At 49.6% G+C, this 24,587-nt stretch overlaps 1 protein-coding gene and 1 pseudogene across 1 annotated transcript; one reads left to right on the top strand and one right to left on the bottom strand.

Annotated features, from left to right (window-relative positions):
* LOC144248770 (uncharacterized) overlaps positions 1-24,587 on the bottom strand; it is an 89,859-nt pseudogene that overhangs the window by 21,574 nt on the left and 43,698 nt on the right.
* Positions 3,091-4,672, top strand: LOC144248764 (uncharacterized). The gene has a single exon (XM_085565545.1). It carries the CDS (start codon positions 3,228-3,230, stop codon positions 4,467-4,469), a length of 1,242 nt encoding a protein of 413 aa, XP_085421671.1. The 5' UTR covers positions 3,091-3,227; the 3' UTR covers positions 4,470-4,672.

Below are 24,587 nucleotides of genomic sequence, written 5' to 3'. Positions count from 1 at the left end.
CTTCTGGAACCAGGGGCTGTTGTGGCACTGCAGCACCAACACAGCTGCTGCACCTTGTCCCCTGCCCTGCACAGCTCCTTGGGAGGCATGGCAGGAGCAGCACCCTGGGAGCCTCGGGAATACCCCTCTGGGATCCATGGCACACGCTCCCAGGGGCTGGAATTGCAGTTCCCAGCCAGGAAAAGATGTTCCTGCCCTTGAAGGCAAAGCTCTTAAGAAGGGACCAAAAGCAAAATTGGAGCAAGATCCTACAGTGACATTTCACTGCCAGCCTTCATAACTTCACCCGTAGTCATTGTAGCTCGTGGATTGGGAATTAAATCAGGGCAGGGCCTTTGGTTGGAGCTGCCCTGGTCAAAGGAGGCACTGAGAGAGAAACAGAGCAGGAAAAGGAAGGCAGGAGGGAAAGGAGGTGTTTTGGTTTGGAAAGACAGGTGTCTTCTATGGAAAGCAGGAGCCTCCCCTGAAATGAAAAAATGTAGACTCTTTCTTTCTGAATTGTTATAAATTTGAAATTAAGGGGGCCTGTCAGGTAAAAATATGGGAGCAGGAATAACAGCTTTTTATTAGCGAAAAAAACAAAAAGATATAATAAAGAATGCAGTAAACTAAAACAACACTGACAGAGTCAGAATACAACCTGACACCCTGTCCAACACAGTCCAATTGGAATTATGGGTGCAGTCCTCCAGGAGTGTCAGGTGTGGTTCTGTTGGAGAAGTGATCCTGTAGGAATGGGAGTCTTCTTCTGAAGAGGAAGAGGCAGCTGTTCCTCTGAGAAATCCAGCACAGAAAAATCTGTGTTGGTGGGTCAGAATCTCAAGACTGGATGCAGGTAGGAATGCTTGGCTCCTCCCTCAGGGCGGAGCATCTCACAATGGGATGTTACAGTTCTTATCAGTCATGCAGTGACATTCAATAGCCCATTATCAGCAGATGTCTCCCCTGAGGGAGGATTGATTGTGGAAGAGATAAGGAAAAACTGCCCACTTAACACAGGACAACTGTCATACAGATGGCAAATAGAACACATCTTGCTTTTCAGTCTGGGACAGGAGGACACAAACAAAATCAGCTGAGAAGGCAGCACTCTGAAAAGCAAACCAGAACTGACAGAAAATGAATGGGACTAAAATCAATAATTCTGAGAGTTTTACTTATTATCAAAATAAATCACACCCACTCAGCCCCACACAGTCCTGACCCCACAACCTCAAATTTGGATCTCACTTCTTCCGATCTCCTTCCAACCCCATCTCATCCTGGAGGCTGAGTAATTGAGCAATTTTGGCATGGGGCTGAGGTGGGAACCAGCCATTTTGAGGTAGGATTGAGTCACTTTGAGGTGACAGACCAATCCACCTTGGGTTTTGGAGTGCAAAGATATGGAGAACACTACCAGATATCCCCCAAGAAGCCACAAATCCTCCAGAATATGTTCCCAAACAGTAAATTCCACCTCAAATACCTCTTAAATGGTGGGACTTTTGACATATCTGGTCAATACTCTTTATAGTCATTTTCCAGGTGTTTTTAAGTGATAAAGACAAATCAGAAGTAAATTAGGGCCAAACCAAAACCAGAGACCCCTTGAGCATCGCCTGGACACTGGACAAAACAAACTCAGCAGAAATCAAAGTTAACCCTACATAAAATGCCTTGAGGAAGATTTGCTCTTCCCACAAGTCATTTCTGATGGAAACACAAATAAATCCCAAACATTAATAAACCAACAACAGAAGCAATTCTCTAGCAATTCCAAATTTCATCAGTTCAAGCACAGCTCCAGCTCAGATGCTGGGAGGTTCCAAAAAAAAAAACAAACACGGAAATTTGGCCCAATACAGATTATTAAAAGGAAGGGAAAGGTCTGTGTAACTATCACAAAGGTGACAGGGACCAAGAAAATAATGATTCTTCCCCCAAAGCCCATGAATTCAGGAGTTATTTGGGAATTTAGCTACTTGAGCTGGGCTTCTTGTAGGATTTAAGTAGCCTTGTGTTCCTCACCGGGTGGTGAATGATCCTTGTCAGTCTTGCTGGTATCATTTGGTCCCTTTCCTCCAGTGATTTTAACAGACTTTTCAAAGAAGAAAAACAAAATATTTTCTTTAAACTGGCCACCCACAAGAGCTATTTTCCTCATAAGTTCTCCCTAAAGTCACTCAGAGGAAGCTGCATCCAAGTTTCCAAGAGTTCCTCCAGAAAGAGCCACAAACTCCTCAGAGGAGAGAACCATGCTGTTGTCAAAGGCACTTGGGGTCAGACAACAGTGCCCTGAACTCACTGTGCAAAATAATGTTGCAATCTGGATAATGAAATTGTTAGAGAGATGCCTCTGCCCCAATTAAGGTGCTAGCAAGACCAAATCCAAAGTGGATTTTATTGAACAGTAAATGTGAGGTAGACAGAGATGGAAAGAAAAAGAGAAGAGAGCAAGGGAGTGACAGGGACAGAGATCTCCCCTGGGGCGGGGCAAGTGTGACATTGTCCCCTGTGTGCGTGGCCTTCCCAGGGTGGGGGTTTTACACCGGAGCCAGTTTGGGTAAGGGGGGTGGTGTTCACCCCCCACCCCGAGCAGGGATTGCCTCACTGTTTTAGGTTACAGTGTCAGATGTAACCAAAAGTGTTTTCTGTCCCCATCTCCATAAACTGTTATCAACAGGTGGGGCAGTGTTCTTTATCTCTTCCATGGCTCAGCCCTGATAACGCCCTCCAGGGGCCATCTTCTGTTAATGGGCCATTGAGTGTCACTGCAGGACTGATAAAATTCCATCATCCCATTGTGGGATGCTCCGCCCAGGGGGAGGAACCAAGCATTCCTACCTGGATATAATCTCACCATTTGCAACACCACAACCACCTTGCCTACTGGATTCCCAGAGGACAAGAGCTCCATAAGCACCACTGGACCTTCAGAGGAAGACCAGACCCTTCTACAGGATCGCCACTTTGACACAATCACGTTCATCACTCCAGCTGGACTGCAGCCACAATTTCATCAGACTGCTACCACCACCCTGAGCAACGGGGTGTCAGGTTATATCCTGACTCTGTCAGATTAAGACAGTGTTTCTGTATCACTGCCTTGATCTTAATTTTCTTATTCAATTGTCATTCTGGCTTAGACTCTCCCCCTGGTTTGCCTTCCAACCAGTAACAAACTCACTGTGCTCATAACTTTTTTCCTCCCAAAACAGGATTTCCCATCCCCAAAAATTCGCCAGATGGAGGAGGAGGCTGCAAGGAAGAGGAAGATGCCCTGGAACACCCAGGCAGGTGAGGAGGAAGTCAGTGCCCCATTCCCCCTCTCTCCTGCCCCATCTCCCAGCCCAGCATGGCCCCTGGCTGCAGGACAGCCCCGCTGCTGGTGCCCTCCTGCCGGGGATGCACTGGGGGGATCTCCTTGCCCTTCCCTCTGGCACAGAGGCAAATCCCATCCTCTCCCTGTCCTTCCTCCCCCAGACAAGGAGAAGAAGATAAAGACCAGGGAGGATAAATCCCCGCAGCAGAACCTCATGGAAGAGGCCATTTTGAGCAGCTCCACGGTGCAGGAATACAACAGGGAGGAAAAGCCCCAGAGATCCCACAGGAGGAGGGGCTGCAAACCCAGCCCAGGATGCTCTGAGGAGGAAAGATCCACTCTGGTCCTGGAAGGTGGGCAGAGCTTCAGCCAGAGCTCAGAGCTGGTGGTGCCTGAGAAGCTTCCTGATGGGGAGAAGCCCTACAGGTGCTTGGAGTGTGGGAAGAGCTTCAGGAAGAGCAACAGCCTGATCTGCCACCAGATGATCCACACTGGGGAATGGGCCTACGAGTGTGGGGAGTGTGGGAAGGGCTTCAGCTGCAGCTCTGCCCTTGTCACCCACCAACGCATCCACACTGGGGAGAGGCCCTATGAGTGTCCTGAGTGTCAGAAGAGGTTTCACACCAGCTCCACTCTCCTCCTGCACCAGCGGCTTCACACGGATGAGAGGCCCTTCTGCTGCCCGGACTGTGGGAACGGATTCAAGCGCAACTCCACCCTTGTCACCCACCGGCGCATCCACACTGGGGAGAGGCCCTATGAGTGTAAGGAATGTGGGATGAGCTACAGCACAAGATCCAACTTGATCCGCCACCAGAGGATCCACACTGGGAAAAGGCCATACAAGTGTGAGCAATGTGAGAAGGGCTTCAGCCAGAGGTCCAACCTGATCATCCACCAAATGATCCACACTGACAAGAGGCCCTATGAGTGTCCTGAGTGTCAGAAGAAGTTTAAGACCAGATCTAATCTCCTCTGCCATCAGCAGATTCACATGGATGAGAGGCCCTTCCGCTGCCCCGACTGCGGGAAGGGCTTCAAGTACAACTCTTCCCTTGTCAAGCACCGGCGCATCCACACTGGGGAGAGGCCCTACCAGTGTCCCCAGTGTGGGAAGAGCTTCACCCAGAGCTCTCATTTGACCAAACACCAATGGAGACACTAGTAAAGGAAGCCCTGAGAGTCCCCAAACTGCATGAAGATCTTTGTGCCCTGCTCCAGCCTTATCCCCCATGGGAAGACCCATGCTGTGCAAAGGCCTGGTGACCCACATTCCCTGTGATCCATGTTGGGAAGACACCTGACTGGTCATCTTTTTGGTTTGGCCTTAACATTCTTCAGATATGTCTTTATCAATTAAAACACCTGAAATAGGATTGAAAAGAAAGTAATAATTTAGAGATTCAAAGTCCAACCCTTTAACAGGTATTTGAGATGAAATTTATAGTCTGGGGTCATATTCTGAAGGATTTGTGGGTTCTTGGGGGATTTCAGGCTGTGTTCTCCACATCTTTGCCCTCCCAAAGTCAAGATGGATTGATCTGTCACCTCAAAATGACTCAGTTTCACTGAAAACACCCAAATCTTACCCCACCTCAAAATGGCTTATTTCCACCTCAAAAAACTCTAACCCATGACAAAAGAACCAATTCCACAGCCTCCAGTGTGAGATGGGGTAGGAGGGAAATTGGGAGAAGTGGTATCCAAATTTAAAGGGTGTGGGATCATGATTATGTGCAGCTGGGTGTATGGGATATATTTTGAAAGTAAATAAAACATTCAGAATTATTGCTTCCTGTCCCATTAATTTTCAGTCAGTTCTGTTTTGCTTTTCAGAGTGCCACCTTCTCAGTTGATTGTGTTTGTGTCCTCCTTTCTCTCCTGCCTTCCTTTGCCTGCTCTGTTTATCTCTCAGTGTCTCCCTTGACCCAGGGAAGCTCCCACCAAAGACCCTGCTCTGATTTCATTCCCAATCCATGAGCTACAACCACCATGGGTGAAGTTATGAAGGCTGGCAGTGAATGTCACTGTAGGATCTTGCTCCACTTGGCTTTTGACTCTTCCACAAGAGCTTTGCCTTCAAGGGCAGGATCATCTTTTCCTGGCTGGGAACTGGAATTCCATCCCCAAGGAGTGTGTGCCATGGATCCCAGAGGGGCATTCCCGAGGCTCCCAGGGTGCTGCTCCTGCCGTGCCTCCCAAGGAGCTGTGCAGGGCAGGGGACAAGGTGCAGCAGCTGTGTTGGTGCTGCAGTGCCACAACAGCCCCTGGTTCCATGAGTTTCTGCACTGCCAACAACGGTTCCTGGGTTCCATGATGCCCTGCTGTGTCCCCATGGATATTTGGTGTCATGAAGTTCTTCAGTGTCACAATGGCCACTTCGCTCCACGAGCTTCCACAGTATCCAAATGGCCTCCTTGGATGGGCAGTGTCACCATGGGCCACTGGCTCCATGCAGCCCCGCTGGGTCACCATGGACTCCTTGGTTCCATGAGGTTCTGGAGGTGTCTCCATGGTCTCCTTGGATCCACTGTGTCACAATGGACCACTGGATCCACGTGGCCCTGTTGTGCCACCATGGCCCCTTGGTTCTATGGGACCCCAGGGTCACAATTGACTCCTTGCTTCCACGTCACCCCCTCAGTGCCAAAATGGCCCCTTCATTCCATGAGTGGCACAAAAGATTTATAGAAACATTGAGCAAATCCTGCTTAACACAGCTGGAAACATCTGTTTGCATTCCAAAGAGAGGTTAAAGGTGAGGATGGCACCAGCAGCTTCCATCTGCAACATGGATCTAGGGAAAGGACAGGGACGGAGAATTCAGCTGGGAGACTCAGAGAATTCTGCTTCCAGAGATCATTTCTGGTCACACTGTCCCTTGTAGAAAGGTGACACCATTCCAGGCAGCCTGTACTGAGCAGGTGGTTCCTGAGTGGGGTTTGTTGTTCAGGAAACCTGCTCAGGCTTTTCAATTCTTTCTTTCCCAACAGGAAATCTCCTGGGCCTGTGTGCAGGCAGAGCCCTGAGGAGAGCAGGTGGGACACAGTGCAATGGGCTGGGACATGGAGCTGCAGAGCTCAGGGACAAGGTTCTGCTGCAGGACACAGGGATGTCAGTGCCAGGTGGGCGATGTCAGACATGGTGAGGCTGGGGGTGAGGAGCAGCTTGTCCAAACAGGGTCAGCCCTCAGGGGGCTCATTCTGGTACATGCCCAGACCTCCTAAGGAGAACTTCAGTGTCAGGATCACCTGGGGAATGCTTCTATCCACTCTTCTCCAAACTGGGAAATAAAAAACCCCACTCATTTGATTGAAGAATAAAAGGTCATGAGGTGCACTTGGAAATCTTCCTCCTTAACAGAACTCCAGACTGACTCCAGTCAGCTGCACAAGCCCTGTGGACTTGCAGACAATTGAATGAAGACAAAGCACCCCTGAGGGCTTTCTGTATTTTGATGATCCCCACCGTGGTTTTGTGACGGAGTCCAGGACCCTCAGGTACTGAGAGAAGGCTGAAGAAGCTGCTCAAGGAGTCAGGATCAAAACTCAAAGTGACCTGGAGCATCACACGGCCCCACTGAGGGCAGGGACTGCCAAAGGCTCCCAGGTTGTGGGAACTCAAAATGTCCCTCAGATATTTTTAGAGGTTCCAGGCCTTGGTCAGATGCATTTTAGACCCTGGCAGACAGCTGGAAACAGCTGTGATTTTGAGTTTGAACCATGGAATGAATTACCAACTTTGAAGGTGGAACAAGCAGTCACAAAATGATAGATAGTATAGTAAATGTAGTCACAAAGTAGAGAGGAAATTTTTTTAGTATTGTACAGGGGGGTTTTAGCACATGTACGGGGGGGGGGTTACGTTGTACATGGGGATCAGAAGTTCTGATATGGAGGAAAGAGGGCTGATCCTGTTCTTCCTCCTTCTTTTTCCTTACCTGCATGTTCTTGGAGATGTTGGCACTCACAGATTGGTTTAGAGTAGAAAAGCACTTTGTAATATAGGTAGTAGGTATCGGGGAATAACTGTAAACATGTTATACATAATATATCTTATAAAAGATAGCAGCAGCCCTGTGCTGGTAGAGAGAAGAAGACACCAGACAGTCAGGGTGTCAGGAGTGTGTGCGTCTCTACCCAGGCCGCTGATCAAACAGCCGCAGCCCGAGAAAATAATCTGTTAGATAACTAGCAATAAATCCTCTTGAGACCAAACAAGAAGAGGCTGCAGAGTTTTTCTTTGGACGCACGGGTTGGAGGAGAAGCTTTACCACCACACGAGACCCCAAACCAAACTCGGGGTTCTCACATCTGGCGTCCCTGTGCAGGCATCAGCAAGAAGAACGAAAAGAAATATCAAGTAACCTCCAACCTTCATCAGCGGAGAAGAAAAAAAAAAAAAGAAGAGCAGAGCACACACTCGCTGCATATTCCAAGAAGAGAGGGAGCGGATAGCTCGAGATAAGAACCTGACCTTCACTGAAACAACTCGTCTCGGGGACTTTCCAGGGAGGAGACGACCCAGAAGCGCGCCTGGGATCTCTCACCTGTGAACTGCTGGACGGTGATCAGTGCCATCTTCGGACTGACCTTGGGTTGACTCAGCTTTTGATGAGAAAGGTCAAAATTAAGAACATGGGGGGGGGGGGGAATTCTCCCAAGAGGAAAAAGAAATTGTATCTGCCTTCCAGGGCATCATCTCTGCCCATCTGATGGAGATTGCTCAAAAGGAGCTGAAAGATTTATTATTGTGGGTGAGGTGTAACTTCCCACACTCAGATCCAGATTTATTGTTTGAGCCAAATTTTTGGCAGGAAATTAATAAGCAATTATATTATCAGGCTATAAAAAATAATAAGCTTGCCGCAAAACTTTTATCTTCAGCAAGAACAGTTTTAGAGTCACTCTCACAACGCGGCAGCTCAAGCCAGGCAGCTACGGCTCCTGGTGACAAACAGAGCGGGGGACAGTCCAGCCAGCAGCTTGGGACAGCCCCTCTCACCACAGACACAGGACAGGCAGGATTGCTTCCTGTGGAACATCAGGGAGATGATACCCCATCGCGTCCCGTGTCCCCGGGCTCTCACTGTTCCTCAGTTTCCCAAGAGTCCCTAAGCTCCTCTGACGCAGAAATTCCCCAGATGGAGGCGGGCGAGCCAGGCACAGCCGCGACCCTCAGTGGGAGGAAGGCATTGCCCGAGTCCAAACCCACGGTGGGGGGGCAGCGGTGGCGGCTCCGGTGGGGGAAGGTGCGAACGTGAGTGCAGAGCAGGGGGAGGAGGGAGAGGAAAGCGCCTCCACATCTGCGCAGGCTGGGAGTTCAAAACAGCCCGTGCAGAAAGCGAGGCCGGGGAGAGCGGCGGGGGCGGGACGGATCGGGGTGAAAGCAGGGGATGCGAGTGCGGCGGTGGTATGCTCGGAGCGCCCGGGGACACGTTCGGTGTCGAGAATCCGTGAGGCCACAGAAGTGGCCGCCCAAAGGGTGCGGGAACTTGGCTTCCTGACCGCGGCAGCCCGGGCTGCTGAGAAAGCGGCAGAGGGACAGCAGGAGGCGTTCCTCACTGCAGCTCAGGCGGCGGGCACGTGTGTGAAGGTTGAGCAAAACCCGACAGCCACGGGTGGAGGGGATTTCTCACATTTCGAATGCGCGGGACGGGCACACAGGGGGCGGAGCTGGCGCGCGCGGGCTGTGGGTGCTGGCATGGAGCCAGGAGACGGGCAAAGTGAGACGGAGACATCAGGGCTGGAATGGAAACAAGAGGGTGGTTGCGTCAGCCTTGTGGGGGACGGCAGTGGCTCTGATTCGGAGGCGGTGCGGGGCGGAGCGAGGCCAAAGCATAGCCGGGGTCGGAGCAGGAGCGATCACTCCCCTGAGATGACGCAGGCAGGGATGGGGCGTGGCCAGGAGGTAAACATTCCTCAGGGCACCGCTCCATCACAGTTCCCATGGCAACAGACAGCCCAAGCCCACAGTCAAACCCTGTCTGCTTCTGACATGACCAAATTAGAACAGTTGTTACAACAAGAGTCAGTTTCACCCACTGCAAGTATTGCAAACGTGAATCAGTTATTAGGAGAAATGCTCAAAGGTTTATCAGGAATTAGTGCGGGATTTGCAAATTTAAATCAGTTGACAGAAGAGATGCTCAAATGTTTATCGAAGTGCAGATTGAAGAGCAGAGTGCGGTTCCCACCTCAGCTGGTCAGGCGGCAGCGCCATCTAGCGGCGGAACCACAACATTGCAACAGGCGGCACAGAACTTGTCGAGGCACTGCGCCACCCAGTGGTGGGACTGTGACATTGCAGGACTTTTTTCCAGTTTCTTATAAGAAAAACTCCAGGGTGAAAAAGGTCACATCTGCACGGCAGCAGGAACCTCCACTGACACCGGAACCGTGCGGGACTCAGGACACTTCTGCTGAGGCCCAGCAACGGGAGGAAACGATACGCATCACTGCTTCGAAGGGTGTCCCAGCTTGGACAATTCCAAAATCAAGGTCTGCCACACTTTCAGAGCAGGGAGAGTCAATTTTAATATCAAAGGTGGTTGTTGAATTTCTTTTACAATATTTAAGCACAGCCTTGGAGTCACAGCCAGAACTGTTGGTTCATCTTCCAAAAATTTTCCAAATAACGCAAGGCAGTCGTGTGTTCTCCTCCACAGCAGATGCTTCACTTTTCTCCAGAGACTTCCAGCCTTCATCTTCGCAGATGCTGCAGACAACGTTAGTATCGGTGAGTGCTGCTGCACCAGAGCTGCAGCCACAACAGATGACTCCACTCTACAGGCAAGTACCCACTGAATTTACAGCTTTGCAGAGCGCAGAAGTGGACTGGCAGGACATTCGAGCAGAGTTGGAGAAAGAGAAAGGTTTATTGCAGGGCTCGGGAAACATAATAATGCTGGTGAGTTATGACGCTCAGGGCCAAAACCTGAGATGGGAACGCCTGGACCGTGGAGCAATCAAAGATTTAGCTAAGGCCATTAGGGACAATGGGTTGTCATCACCATATTTCAAGCAGATGTTAAAAAGCATTTTTGGCATGTATGATTTAACACCATACGATCCTAAATATCTTGCAACATCAGTTCTTACAGACACCCAAGCTCTCGTGTGGCAGAAGGCGTGGAGGAGATCCCTGGAGGAGCTGAGAGCCAGATACCAGGGCGGGCCGAATGGTGCTCACCATGGTGCAGCTTGCTGGTGATCCTCCTGAGGACGATCCAACTCAACAGGCGGTGAGGCTCCTGTGTCACGTGCTCAGCAACATCAAAGAGGCAGCACGGAGGGCAATTCTTCAGATTGCTCCAGCGGGGGTCCAGGACAACATCTGCACCGAGATCAAACAGGGTCCTTTGGAGCCGTTTTCTTCATTTGTGGATCGTCTTTCTCAGGCGGTGGAGCGGCAGGTGACCGAGGAGGGAGCAAAACCACACCTGGTCAAAAGCCTCGTGTTCTCCAATGCCAATCCAGAGTGCAGATGGATCATCAGAATGATGCGCACCAGGCCACCTTGGCAGACATGATCAAGGCTTGCAGCAAGGTGGGGACACCACAACATGTTGCTTCCATCATGGAGGAACACTTGGGGGATCTAATTGAAAAACATGTTAGGGAAGCTCTTGCAAATTATACAAAGGGCAACTCCAATGCAGAGAGACAGTGCTTTGGGTGTGGGGCACAAGGACATATTAAAAGGAACTGCCCACAACTTGCAAAGCCCAACAAACCACCAGACCTTTGCCCTCGATGCAGGAGAGGGAAACATCTCGCAAGTGAGTGTCACTCACAGACAGATGTGGATGGGAAAATTCTTCCTATTCCGGGAAACGGGAAAAAGCGCGAATCAACGCTAGCGCTCTCAGACACAAATCCTGGCAGTGACACAGAACCAGCAGGAACAATCCTCGGGGAGCAACAAACAGAACCCCTCAGCAGAGCAATCTCCAAAATCCCCAGCGACCCAGACTTGGTACCACCCAGATTCCAATGCATCTTGGCAACCTCCAAGTTGACGTGTCTTTTGGACAATAGCCATGCAGTGATACCTACAGGTGTCACAGGGACTTCTTGGAAAAGGCAGGACTTTTTAATAATGTCCAGGGACAGGAGCAGTATCCTTGGACTTGTTGTTTATCCATCTTTGATTTCAGCAAACCGTAATGAGGAGTTGATGGTCACGGCAAAAGCCTTGTGACCACCTCTGACAATTCCACAAAACACACCGATTGCTCGAGCCATGGCTTTGCCATCTCACCCAGAAAGGCAAGCCATGCCGGTGTTCAACAAACGGGACTCTTTTCCTGGTGATCAAGCAGAGGTGCATGCATCTTGGGTGAAACATTTGAGCCGGGATCAGCCCATCGTTACTTGTCAGTTGACTTGTAATGAAAAGACAATTGCTATTACAGGGATGCTCAACACATGAGTGGATGTTACAGTTATTTCATACATTTTTTGGCCTCGGGAATGGGGCTTGGTTGCACCTTTGGGTTCTCTCACAGGCATAGGAGGGAGTTCCCTGTGCATGCAGAGTGAGAACGCAATTGTTGTCACAGGTCCGGGAAAAAAGACAGCAGTTATCCATCCTTTCATTGTGCAAAAGCCCATCACAGTATGGAGAAGGGACCTTTTGGCACAATGGGGACTGGAATTAGAATTGGATTTTTAACAGGGGTCACTGTGGCACTCACCACTCTGAAATTGACCTGGAAAACAAATGATCCTGTTTGGGTGGATCAGTGGCCCCTGGAGCGGAAAAAATTGAGTCATTGAAAAAGTTGGTCCAAGAACAGCTGCAGAAGGGACACATCAAGCCAACAGACAGCCCATGGAATTCCCCAGTGTTTGTCATTCACAAGAAAACTTCAGGGTCTTGGAGACTGCTTCATGATCTCAGGAAAATCAACGAGGTCATCAGGACATGGGGCCACTGCAGCTTGGGCTTCCATCTCTCTCGATGATCCAGAGGGACTGGTCGCTTGTGATCATTGATCTCAAGGACTGTTTTTTCAGCATTCCACTTCATCCAGATGATGCTCCACGCTTTGCATTTTCTGTCCCAAGCATCAACAGAGAGGAACCTTTGCAGAGATACCACTGGATGGTTCTTCCTCAGGGACTCAAAAACTCTCCAAGCATTTGCCAATGGTACGTGGCCCAAGCTTTGCATCCAGCACGAGAGAAACATCCAAAACCAAAAATTATCCATTATATGGATGATTTGCTTATTGCAGCACCAACAAAACAGGAGGTGCAAGAAGTTCATGACTGTGTGATTGCGCAGGTGCAAAAAGCAGGACTGGAAATTAGTACACCAAAAATACAGGAAATTGCACCTTGGAAATACCTGGGATGGAAGATCACGAAACAAACGATAAGGCCACAGAAACTGGAAATCAACACAAAGGTCACCAATCTCCAGGACTTGCAACAGCTTTTGGGGGAGATCAACTGGATGAGACCGATCCTGGGAATTACCAATGATGACATCTCGTCGTTGCTCGACCTTTTGAGAGGGGACAATAACATCAAATCTCCCAGAACTCTGACGCCTGAAGCAAAAAGAGACCTTGAAAAGATCACAGACATGATTCAGCAGAGACAAGCACATCGCTTTGTAGAATCATTGCCTTTTCATTTAGCAGTGTTGGGGGAAACAGCACAGTTATATGGGTTGATTTTTCAGTGGGATTTGTCTCAAATGGACCCTCTTTTGTTGATAGAGTGGGTTTTCTTAGCTTACAGGCCCTCAAAAACAATTCTCACGGATCTAGAAATGGTAGCACAGATTATTATTAAGGCGAGAACCAGGTTGTTGACAATGTCAGGCAGAGATTTCTCAGTTATTCATGTTCTTTGAAAAAAGTATATTTTGAATGGGCGATGCAGAAGTCACAGGATTTTGCAATTGCTTTGTTAGGTTATCCAGGAATTTGTACTGTTCATTTTCCAGCTCACAGAATGCTGAATGCGAAAGTAAGTTTCAGGGAAAAACCAAAAATAAGCCAGGAACCAGTGGATGGGGTGGCAGTGTTCACTGATGGTTCAGGAAAAACTCACAAATCAGTAGTTACATGGCAAAATTCAAAAACAGGGGAGTGGGAATCAGACATAAGAATGGTACAGGGTTCACCACAAATTGTGGAATTGGCAGCAGTTGTCAGGGTTTTTCAATTGTTTCAGGAACCTCTCAATCTGGTCACAGATTCAGCATATGTTGCAAATGTGGTCAAACGGTTGGAGGGGTCACTTTTGAAACACACTGACAATGAAATTTTATATTCATATTTGTCATGCATGAGGACAATTCTGGAAAATAGAGAACACAAATATTTTGTTACACATATCAGGGCACACTCATCACTCCCAGGGTTCTTAGCAGAGGGAAATGCTCAAGCAGACAGACTCACAATGACCATATCTCAGACATTGCCGGATATTTTTGAGCAGGCAAAATTGAGCCATGCATTTTTCCATAAGAATGCACAGGCATTGATGGAATCCTTTTGCCTCTCCAAAAGTCAGGCGAGGGAGATCATCAATGCTTGTCCAGACTGTCAGCTTGTGCAGCCTCCTGCATCTACAGGAGTTGTCAATCCAAGGGGATTGCAGAGTCTTCAGCTCTGGCAAGCTGATGTCACAAAATACCCATCTTTTGGGAGGCTCAAAAATATCCATGTCTCAGTTGACACATTTTCAGGGGCGATTTTTGCATCATTACATACAGGGGAAACCGCAGAACATGCCTGCAGACACTTTTTGCAAGCTTTTGCATCACTCGGGGTGCCACAAGAAATAAAAACAGATAATGGTCCAACTTATACAGGCAAAGTGCTTGACAAATTTTTGAAAAAATGGGGAGTGAAACACATTTTTGGTATTCCTTATTCTCCCTCAGGTCAAGCAATCATTGAAAGAACACATCACACCCTGAAATCCCTTTTGGATAAACAGAAAAGGGGAGAGGCAGGCTCAACACCTTATATGCGGCTGAACAAAAATCTGTATGTATTGATTTTTTTTAAATGGTTCTTTCTCAGAGCCCACACCACCAATTGTTAGGCATTTTACAAACAGTACACAAGCAAAGTTAAGGGAAAATCCTTTGGTTTTGATCAGAAATCCGGAATCAGGACAAATTGAAGGTCCATTTACATTAATAACTTGGGGCAAGGGTTTCGCTTGTGTTTCCACAGAGCGAGGACCGAAGTGGGTGTCGGCGAGGCACGTGAAACCTTTCCGGGTGCAGACGCAGGTGGATGCAGACCTGAGGAGCAAAGAAAAGAGCACGCAGACGGAGGCAGACAAGGACGCTGCAGACGTCTCGTCAGACAATGATTGATTATTCAGAGACTTGGGGTTTTTTCGGGGAAATTAAGTTTTATTTGAACATTGCTGCATTGCAGGGTTTTTCACAGAGGTTGGGGACATGGACATGGAGTTTAGACAGGTAGTGTTCATGTGTCTCATTCTCTTGTCCATTGCTTTGGACAATGAGACAGACTTTCCCATGAAACAACCAAGGGAAAATGTGTGGGAAACTTTGGCAAAGGCAGCGTGTCTGGACAGTATTTGTCTGACTCATTCAAAGCCAGGGAAACCATTTTCAACATGTTTGGTAGGTGTGCCAGTGAAGGAGTGGCCAATTCCAAAAAATATCCCTCCAAAGGTTTTAAAAACCTTTCCAGATCCTATGGAAGGGTGGCATGTTTGGACACCATACCTTCCTGTGGCTCACCTGGAACCTCCAGAGCTAGATATTTTTGGGTCAACAAAAATGAAATATTGCATTAAATTTGATCCAGTGGGAGTGGCAAAGACAGATAATCATACAATAGATGTCACTCCAAATCAATCTTTTTATAAAAATGCATCATCCTGGTGCAATTACACCAAGGTGACAAGCAAAGCATCCCTTCAACACCCAGTCACTTTACCAAAGGGAGTGTTTTTGATTTGCGGGGAAAGAGTTTGGCCTGCTATCCCTGCAAAAATCAAGGGCAGTCCATGCAGCATTGGGGAGCTCTCATTGATAACACCTGATTTGAAAACTTTAAAGGAGCAGACACACAGGGAAAAAAGATCCCTTGATCAATATAGTCCGAATTGTGATGATGATGTTTATACCTGGGACAAGGCTCGGAGAATTGCAGTTGCAATTTTCTCGCCCCAAACAGCATCGGGGGTGGCCTTGACACAATTGGACCACATAGCTTGCTGGTTGAGCAAACACAGTCGTGCCATTTCGTCTGCACTAAGTGACATGTTAACAGACATCAGCAGTGCAAGACAGGCAGTGCTTCAAAACCGGGCAGCAATTGATTATTTGCTGCTGTCACATGGGCACGGATGTGAAGAATTTGAAGGGATGTGCTGCATGAACTTGTCAGATCATTCAAAATCTATTCCTGAAAATATAAAACAGATAGAAAGTAGTATCACCAAGTTGAAAAAGGTTACAGGATCCTGGTGGGATGATTTCTTTAACCTTTTTGATCTCTCACCAGTGTGGAAAGAAATTTTGAAAGTAATATCTTATATTCTTATAGGGCTTGTAGTTCTTCTGCTTGTCATGCCATGCATTTTCATGTGTATTCGAAGGGCCTTGAACAAAGTGGCAAAGCAGGTGTTTTTGGTTCAAACAGGGAGGGGAGATGTGGGAACTCAAAATGTCTCTCAGACATTTTTGGAGGTTCCAGGCCGTGGTCAGACACAGTCTGGACCCCAGCAGGCAGCTGGATTTAGCTGTGATTTCGAGTTTGAACCATGGAATGAATTACCAACTTTGAAGGTGGAACAAGCAGTCACAAAGTGCTAGATAGTATAGTAAATGTAGTCACAAAGTAGAGGGAAATATTTTTTGGTAGTGTACAGGGGGGGTTTTAGTGCATGTACAGGGGGGTTTTTACTTTGTACATGGGGGTCAGAAGTTCTAAGATGGAGGAAAGTGGGCTGAACCCATCCTTCTTCTTTCTTATTCCTTACCTCCATGTTCTTGGTGATGTTGGCACTCACAGATTGGTTTAGAATAGAAAAACACTTGGTAACGTAGGTAATAGGTATTGGGGAATAATTGTAAACATGCTATACGTAATATATCTTATAAAAGATAGCAGCAGCCCTGGGCGGGGAGAGAGAAGAAGAAGACACCAGACAGTCAGGGTGTCAGGAGTGTGTGCTTCTCTGCCTGGGCCGCTGACCAAAGGGCCTCAGCCTGAGAACTTAATCTGTTAGATAACTAGCAATAAAACATCTTGAGACCGAACAAGAAGAGACTGTGGAGTTTTCCTTTGGGAACACGGGTTGGAGGAGAAGCTCTACCACCACACGAGAACCCCAACCAAACCCGGGGTTCTCACACAAGGAGTGCTTCCAAGTGAAACCAGTCAGGCGAGACAGGTCTGGCTGCCTTTGTCCCCTTGGGGGCTGCATCTCACCTGCATTTGAAACACTGGGGCTCTGGGCTTTCCTTCCTATGGAAAAGAGCCCTCCTTCTAATTTACACAGAAATGGCTGGAATTGGGGTTCCACCTCCCAATTTCCCTATATCCAAGGGTTGCTCCTAGCCAAAGTCTCCCAGTACTGTCAAGCCTGTCTGGCCTTGGCCTCTGGTGGCTTCCCCTGCCACACTGGGGCTCGGTTCTTTCCTTCTCATGGAGATCCCTGTGACACTGTGGCCACCTCGTGGAACCAAGGGGATCATTGTGGCACCACTGGAGCCCATGGAACCAAGGGGCCATGGTGACACCGCGGGGCTTCATGGACCTAGAGACCATTATGACTCTGTGGGGCCTGATGGACCCATGGAGACCATTCCGACCCTTCAGGGCCCCATGTCACCAAGGGGGCATTGTGACACCTCAGGGCCTCCTGGAAGCAAGGGACCATTGGGACACTGTGGGGCCCCATGGAAGCGAGGGAACATGGGCCAGGTCTGGCTGGCTTGGCCGGCCAGGGGCCACCTGAAAGGTCTGGCTGATCTTGGGATGTCAAGGGCTGCTTCTCATCAGCTCCTGGAGCATGGGGCCTACTGCTCTCCTTTGGAAAAGAACTGTCTGGCATTTCAGATGCCCATTGCCAAAACTGACAGTGCCTAATACATTCCCCATATTCAAGGGGTTCTCTCAGAACAAAATCGGGGCGCTGCGGCTGGCCTTTGCCTTTGGTGGTCACCTCTCATCTGTCCCCAAAATATTGAGGTATCTTCCTTCATTCCTATGGAATAGAAATGGTCTTCATGTCCAAGGTCCATGGCCAAAATAAGAATTGGCTACCAAGCCTGGCCAGTGTTACATAACCATCTGCAGGCCCCAGGGAGATATTGACTCTGCCAGTGCTGCCATCCTCCCTCCAGTGAGAGAAAAGGACACAGGGCAGGCACACAGAGGAGCAACATGGACACACCGAGGTCACTGAAGAGGAAGTTGAGTCCCAAATGGGAGGGATGAGGAGATGCCTTGATCTTGGGGCTGGAATCCTCTGCTAAAGCTATGGAGAAGGATGTCATGGATACATCAGACTCTCTTTTTCCCTATAAGGCATTCAAAAGTATGGGGAGATGACTTGTTTCAGCAAAGGCCTCCATGCTAAAGTAAGCAAATGTTGCAGTAGCTGTGATCCCATGAGAGGTTTGAACAGACAAAGAGTACAGAGTGATGAGACCCTGTGCCCTGAGGGAGAGAAGAAGACCTCTGTTCCCAGAGCTGAAGATGATTTTGGAAATAGATGAAGAGAACTTTTGGTCTTAAATAGCTCATCTTTAAACCAATACTGCATAAGTTGCCATGGCCCATAAACACAGCTGTGGGAAAAGCTGTGAAAAAATGGGAGGGACTTCACGATTGCAGATTTCTCCAGGCAGCTGCTATTTCTGGAAATGAAAAGCCATGAGATAACTGTTTTCTTGTAGAGAAGTCTCCATAACATTAACGAGAAAAACTTCTCTCCCTAAGTGAACTGAAGAAAGACTATTCTACAGTTGGAAAACTGATGGAAAATTTTAGGTTTTGGCCCTTAACATAGTTAGTAAGTAAGAAAATGTTGTATGGAGAAGGGAAGTGTTCTGAATGTTTTGTTGTAATTATTATTCTCTTTTTTTTAGTTACTGATAACAAACTTTTCTCTATACTCCTTAACTTTGAGCCTACTTTGCCTTTCTCCTAATTCTATCTTACAGCAGGAAATGAGTAACTATATTCTAGTCAGTGCACTGGTAATTAGCCAACACTGAACACACCACACTAATAGATGCATTGGCTGAGAAACCTGAAACTGATGAACCAAAACCACTACAGAGACTTCCTGATGAACTGCACTAGAGCAGAGAGAAATGAAGGCAGACCCATGGTTTGTCAGGACTTGCTTGATCCTAATGAGCCCCGTGGTGCATTTGGAGCTGAGACCTGGAACCTCGAGCCCTGAGAAGAGATTGCACAACTTTCCAGGAGTCAAAGTCAGAAGAAAACCTCAAAGTGTCTCAAAGCATTAATGGGACCCACTGAGGTCCATGCCCAACACTGGCTCCTCATGGACTCCTTGGAGAAGAGAATTAGAGGCCAGGATGGCATAAAAACTCAGAGACTCAAAATGGCACGAAAAACCTCTCAGTGTGGAAAGGAAAATCCAAAGTACCTGAAAAATGGTGAGTATCTCAAAGTACTAATGAACCCCACTGAGTGTCAGTACAAAGCTCTCAAGGGACTCATTAAAGCAGATAATTGGGGCCATGATTGCACAAACTTCTCACAGAGTCTGTATCAAAAGGGAAACGCCAAGTTCCTTAAAGAACTGAGTATCTTGAAGCATTAATGGGCCCCACTGAGTGTTTGTTCCTGACAAAGCCTCTCCAGGGACTAATTACAGCAGATAATTGGAGGCCAGGATTGCACAAACCTCTCAGAGACTCCAAGGCAAAAGCAAAAGCCAAAGTCCTTTGAAAAACCTGCAGTCCCTGGGAGCATGAAGGAGCCCCCAGGGCCATTCCTGACCAAGGCTCCCCAGGGACTCCTTCCAGCAGATCCTTGAGGCCACTGGGATGTGGGCTAGGGGAGGATGCTGAGGGCAGGACCAGGGGCTGACAGTGCCCAGCCTGGCTGGGGCTGTGCCAGGAGGCCCCAGGGCCTCAGGACAAGGTGTCTCCTCACAGCCCTTGGTGGCACAGACACTGCTGTGCCCCAGGGCACCAAGACTTGGCTTCTCTTTGTCCCCACCTGGCATCAGTGCCTCCAGTTCTCTGCTCTGCCTGGGGCCTGGGGACACTTTCTCAGTCGTGTCCCTCAGTGGGACCCATTAAAAGTCCAAGAAACTTTGGAGTTGGATTCTGACTTGGAGTTCTGCAGAGGTTTCTGCAGCTCCCTCTCAGGGCCTGATGTTCAGGGCCTGAGCACAAAGCCCCAGAGGTTCATTAAAGTCCTTGTGCTGTGTCTGTGCTGCTGAGCTGGGCTGGGCTCCTGGCACAGAGGGTGATGCTGGTAACCAAGCAGAGCTTCAAAAGCACATTTCTCTTGCTGAGCAGCTCTTCTCCCAGCCCAGCAGGGCTGGGGCACTGCCTGCAGCCAGCCCGGGCACAGCACAGAGGCACAGAGAGCTTCAATCAGTCAGGGCTGGGAAGGGGCTGAGAAGTGCCTGGGGCAGAATCACTGCCAGCCCTTGGCACAGGAACCTCTGGCTGCAGGACAATGCAGCTGCAGCTCCTGGAGAGATCTCCTAAAGCTGGAACATCCCAATGCCCACTGACCCGGTGAGTACTGAGTGTTCCTGGTGCAGGGGAGGTGAAATGCTCATGAAGCTCTGACATACTGAGGGCTTCTGATTAGTCATATAATATTTCCAAGACAAGGATTTTGATAAAAATGTGGAAATTTCCTAAGAATTTTTAGTCAGCTGTCTACTATTTAAGAGAAGCAGGAAAAGAAGTATAAATATTAAAGGTTGATTATGAATATTGACAAGTGCATGAGACGTCTGAACTGTAACTTTTAGTGATCAGTAGGTTCACAGGAGATCCCTAATGTGCTTTCACCCCCTCTGCCCATGGACAGCACCAGCATCACCTTTGCTGGAGTCATCAGGCTCAGTCTGAGCTGTCCTTTCTCCAAGCTGCAAACAGAGCCTGCCCCCAGCCAGTGCCCTGCAAACAGGCAGGGTTCTGTCAGGCCAAGGAGAGTGCACAGAGATTTGGGGTCTGGAAATGCTGGCAGGGAGAGATCAGGCACAGGGAAACACCTGCAGGAGGAAAATCTCCAGGAAGCAGAGAGAAGATCAGGGGAGGAGAGAAAACAAAACCCAGAAATGCTGTGGCAGGGAGAGTTTAGAGATGTCCAGAGGATCCCCTCCAGTGCAGCCCCTCCCTCTGCACAAGCCCCCTCCCTCCTGTGCCCCAGCCAAGCCTCTGCCCTCAGGGCCGGGGCTCCAAGGCGTGCAGCCCCTCCTGTGCAGGCAGAGCTGCAGCAGAGCCGTGGGGCAGCTCTGCAGCCCCGGGCCCAGTTCCCTCTGCAGAGCACAGGGCTGGGAGCAGCTGCCCGGCACTGGGGGCTCTGTCAGGGGGCACAGCTGGCTCAGGGTGACACAGCTGTCCCCAGTGCCCGGCTCTGGGCAGTGCTGACAGTGCAGCCAGGGAAGGAGCTGCACCTCCCTTCATCCAGTGCCATCAGAGGGACACTTGGAAGTCTCCCTGAGATTTCAGTCCATGCTGGGAGCTTCAATCCAGGGTGCAAACATGTCGTAGAGTATCTCTGAGTTATAAGATTCACAGGAAAAGGCAGAGGTGTTGTGACACTGGAAATACTGCCGGCTTGTTGAAATGAGAAACGTGAGTCCTTGGCTCCAAATGTGGAGCGGGGCTGGGGTGGATCAATCTGCTCTCAGCAGTACCTGGGGGTTTTAGGGGAAGCGTGGAAGGTGATCACCCTCCAGCTAAGAAAGGATAGTCCAGAGAAAACTGAATAGGTCAGAATGACAGACCATCTCCCCTCACTCTCCTCTCATCACTCTGCCTCACAGAACTTGCTCTGTTGTCCCTGGGGGAAGCAGAAACGCGGAGATTTTGATATCCAAGAATACTGGGAAAAATATTGGGGAGCTTATAATGAAACGCCCAGGACTCTTAAACAAAAGAGTGTGTCTATGTCTGCTACAGAGGAGGGTGTATGGGAAATGGCTTTGATTTTGGTTACATGTATCTCCTCTATCTCTTCACTGTCCTTTTCGCCATGAACAGGTGCCCATGTGCAGCCACAGCAAATGTCCAACAGCAGCTCCATCAGCCACTTCCTCCTGCTGGCACTGGCAGACACGCGGCAGCTGCAGCTCCTGCACTTCTGCCTCTTCCTGGGCATCTCCCTGGCTGCCCTCCTGGGCAACAGCCTCATCATCAGCGCCGTAGCCTGCGGCCACCACCTGCACACGCCCATGTTCTTCTTCCTGCTCAACCTGGCCCTCAGCAACCTGGGCTCCATCTGCACCACTGTCCCCAAAGCCATGCACAATTCCCTCTGGGACACCAGCACCATCTCCTACACAGGATGTGCTGCACAACTATTTTTTTTTGCCTTCTTTATTGGATCACAATTTTCCCTCCTGACCATCATGTGCTACGACCGCTACGTGTCCATCTGCAAACCCCTGCACTACGGGACCCTCCTGGGCAGCAGAGCTTGTGCCCACATGGCAGCAGCTGCCTGGGCCAGTGGCTTTCTCAATGCTCTGCTGCACACAGCCAATACATTTTCCCTGCCCCTGTGCCATGGCAATGCCTTGGGCCAGTTCTTCTGTGAAATCCCACAGATCCTCAAGCTCTCATGCATACATTCCAAAGTCAGGGCACTTTCGCTTCTTGCTGTAAGTGCCTGTGTAGGACTAGGTTGTTTTGTGTTCATTGTTTTCTCCTATGTGCAGATCTTCAGGGCTGTGCTGAGGATCCCCTCTGAGCAGAGACGGCACAAAGCCTTTTCCACCTGCCTCCCTCACCTGGCCGTGGTCTCTCTGTTTGTCAGCACTGGCATATTTGCTCACCTGAAGCCCCCCTCCATGTCCTCCCCATCTCTGGATCTGTCAGTGTCAGTTGTGTACTCGGTGGTGCCTCCAGCCCTGAACCCCCTCATCTACAGCCTGAGGAACCAGGAGCTCAAGGCTGCAGTGAGGAGACTGATGACTGCATGGTTTCAGGAACATTAAACTAGTGTCCAGTTTCTGCCATCACTTGTAATAAATGTCATCTTTGATAATTCCTGATGGTTTGGTTATGGATTGTTTTACCCTTTGTTTACTTTTTCATATTGTCCAAAATAAATGTCATTGTTTGTGCCATTTTTAATTTTTAGTAGTTTTCAAGGAACTAAAGGATCTCCCAGCAAAGATTTCTGCAGAGATGCCCTTCTGTTGCCTTCTCTGGAGCTGCAGCAGCAATGTCTGTGTGCAGAGCTGGGGCAGATCAGTGCTGGCACAGCAGCTCCTCTCCTGCTGGCCACACCATTCCTGATCCAGGCCAGGAGCCATTGGCCTTCTTGGCCACCTGGGCACACTGCTGGCTCATGTCCAACCTGCTGTCCATCAGTCCCTGCAGGTCCCTTTCTGCCTGGCTGCTGTCCAGCCACTCTGTCCCCAGCCTGAAGCACTGCAGGGGTTGATGTGACAAAAGTGCAGGACCTGGCACTTGGACTTGTTAAACCTCACCTTGTTGGATTTGGGCCCTGGATACAGCCTGTCCAGGTCCCTCTGCAGAACCCTCCTGTGCTCCTGCAGGTCAACACTCACATCCCACTTGCTGAACTTCTGCAAAGTTGTCCTTGGTTCCATGAATCCCCTCAGTGTCACAATGTCTCTTTGGTTACACCAGGACCTGCACTGTCACACTGGTCTCTTTGGTTCCATGGGGCCCCAAAATGGGACAATGTACCCTTGGTTCCATGAGGCCCCGCATTGTCAGAACGGCCCCTTGGTTCCCCTGGGCCCTGGACTCTCCCAATGCTCTCCTTGGTTTGGTAGTGTCACAGTGGTGAAACCCCTCGGTCACACGAGGCCCCGCAGCATCACCATGGACTCTGTGGTTCCACCAGGACCCAGTGTCACGGGGACTCCCTGGTTCCATTGGGCCCCAGAGCACCACAACGGAGCCCTGGTTCTATGGGGCTGCACAGTGTCACCATGGTCGTCCTAGTTCCACAAGGCCTTGCAGGGTCACAATGGCTCCAGAGTGTCCCAATCATCACAGAATGACAGAATCAAAGAGGCTGGAAAAGACCTTTGGGATCATCAAGTCCAACCAATGCCCTAACACCACCTTGTCACCCAGACATGCCACTAAGTGCCACTGGAGAGGGACAGTGACTCTGCCACCTCCCTCCTGGCCTGCCCATTCCAATGCCCACTCACCCTTTCATTGAAGAACTTCTTCCTCTTGTCCAGCCTAAACCTCCCCTGGTGCAGCTGAAGGCTGTGTCTTCTTGTCCTGCCCTTCAGCAGATCCACACTCACACCCAGCTTGGTGTCACCTGCAAATTTGGGGATGGTGGGCTCGATCCTCTCACCCAGATCATCGGTGAAGATGTTAAACAGGACTGGGCCCAACACAGATCCCTGGGGGACAGCACCAGGGACTGGACACCAGCTGGGTGCAGCACCATCCCCACCCCTCTCTGGGCCCAGCCTCCAGCCAGCTCTTCCATCTCCCAGCCAGGAGGGAACCTGCCCAAGCCGTGGGCTGCAGCTTTTCCAGGGAATGCTGTCAGAGACAGTGTCCAAGGCTTTGCTGAAATCCAGATGGACCCATCCACAGCCTTTCCCACATCCACAGGTGGGTCACCTGGTTATAAAAGGAGATCAGGTTGCTCAGGCAGGACCTGCCCCTCTTAAATCCACGCTGGCTGGCTCTGACCCCTCGGCCATCCTGTGGGTGCCCTGTGGTGGCTCTCAAGGTGATCTGCTCCATAACCTTGCCGGGCACCAAGGTCAGGCTGACAGGCCTGGAGCTCCCCAGATCCTCCTTCCAGCCCTTCTTGGGGATGGGCTCACACTGGCACCTCCAGTGCTCTGGGACCTCCCTGGTGAGCCAGGACTGATGGTAAATGGTGGGGAGCAGCTTGGGGAGCTCATCCCCCAGCTCCCTCATCCCCCTAGGATGGATCCCATCTGATCCCATACACCTGTGAGCATCTGAGTGGCTCAGCAGGTCAGCAGCTGCTTCCTCCTGGATTACAGGGGCCTGTTCTGCTCCCTGTGCCCATCTACCAGCTCAGGAGAACTCTTGTCTTGAGGACATCCTATCCTAATATTGAAAA

Source organism: Lonchura striata, chromosome 36, assembly GCF_050655825.1.
Source record: "Lonchura striata isolate lonStrDom1 chromosome 36, ASM5065582v1, whole genome shotgun sequence".
NCBI classification, from domain to species: Eukaryota; Metazoa; Chordata; class Aves; order Passeriformes; family Estrildidae; genus Lonchura; species Lonchura striata.
The sequence above is the reverse complement of the archived record's forward strand: the minus strand, read 5'-3'. Positions and strand labels throughout refer to the sequence as shown.

What these genes read in the sequence shown, in the direction of transcription:
- LOC144248764 (XM_085565545.1), top strand. Translation starts at nt 3,228, where the DNA reads ATGGAGGAGGAGGCTGCAAGGAAGAGGAAGATGCCCTGGAACACCCAG.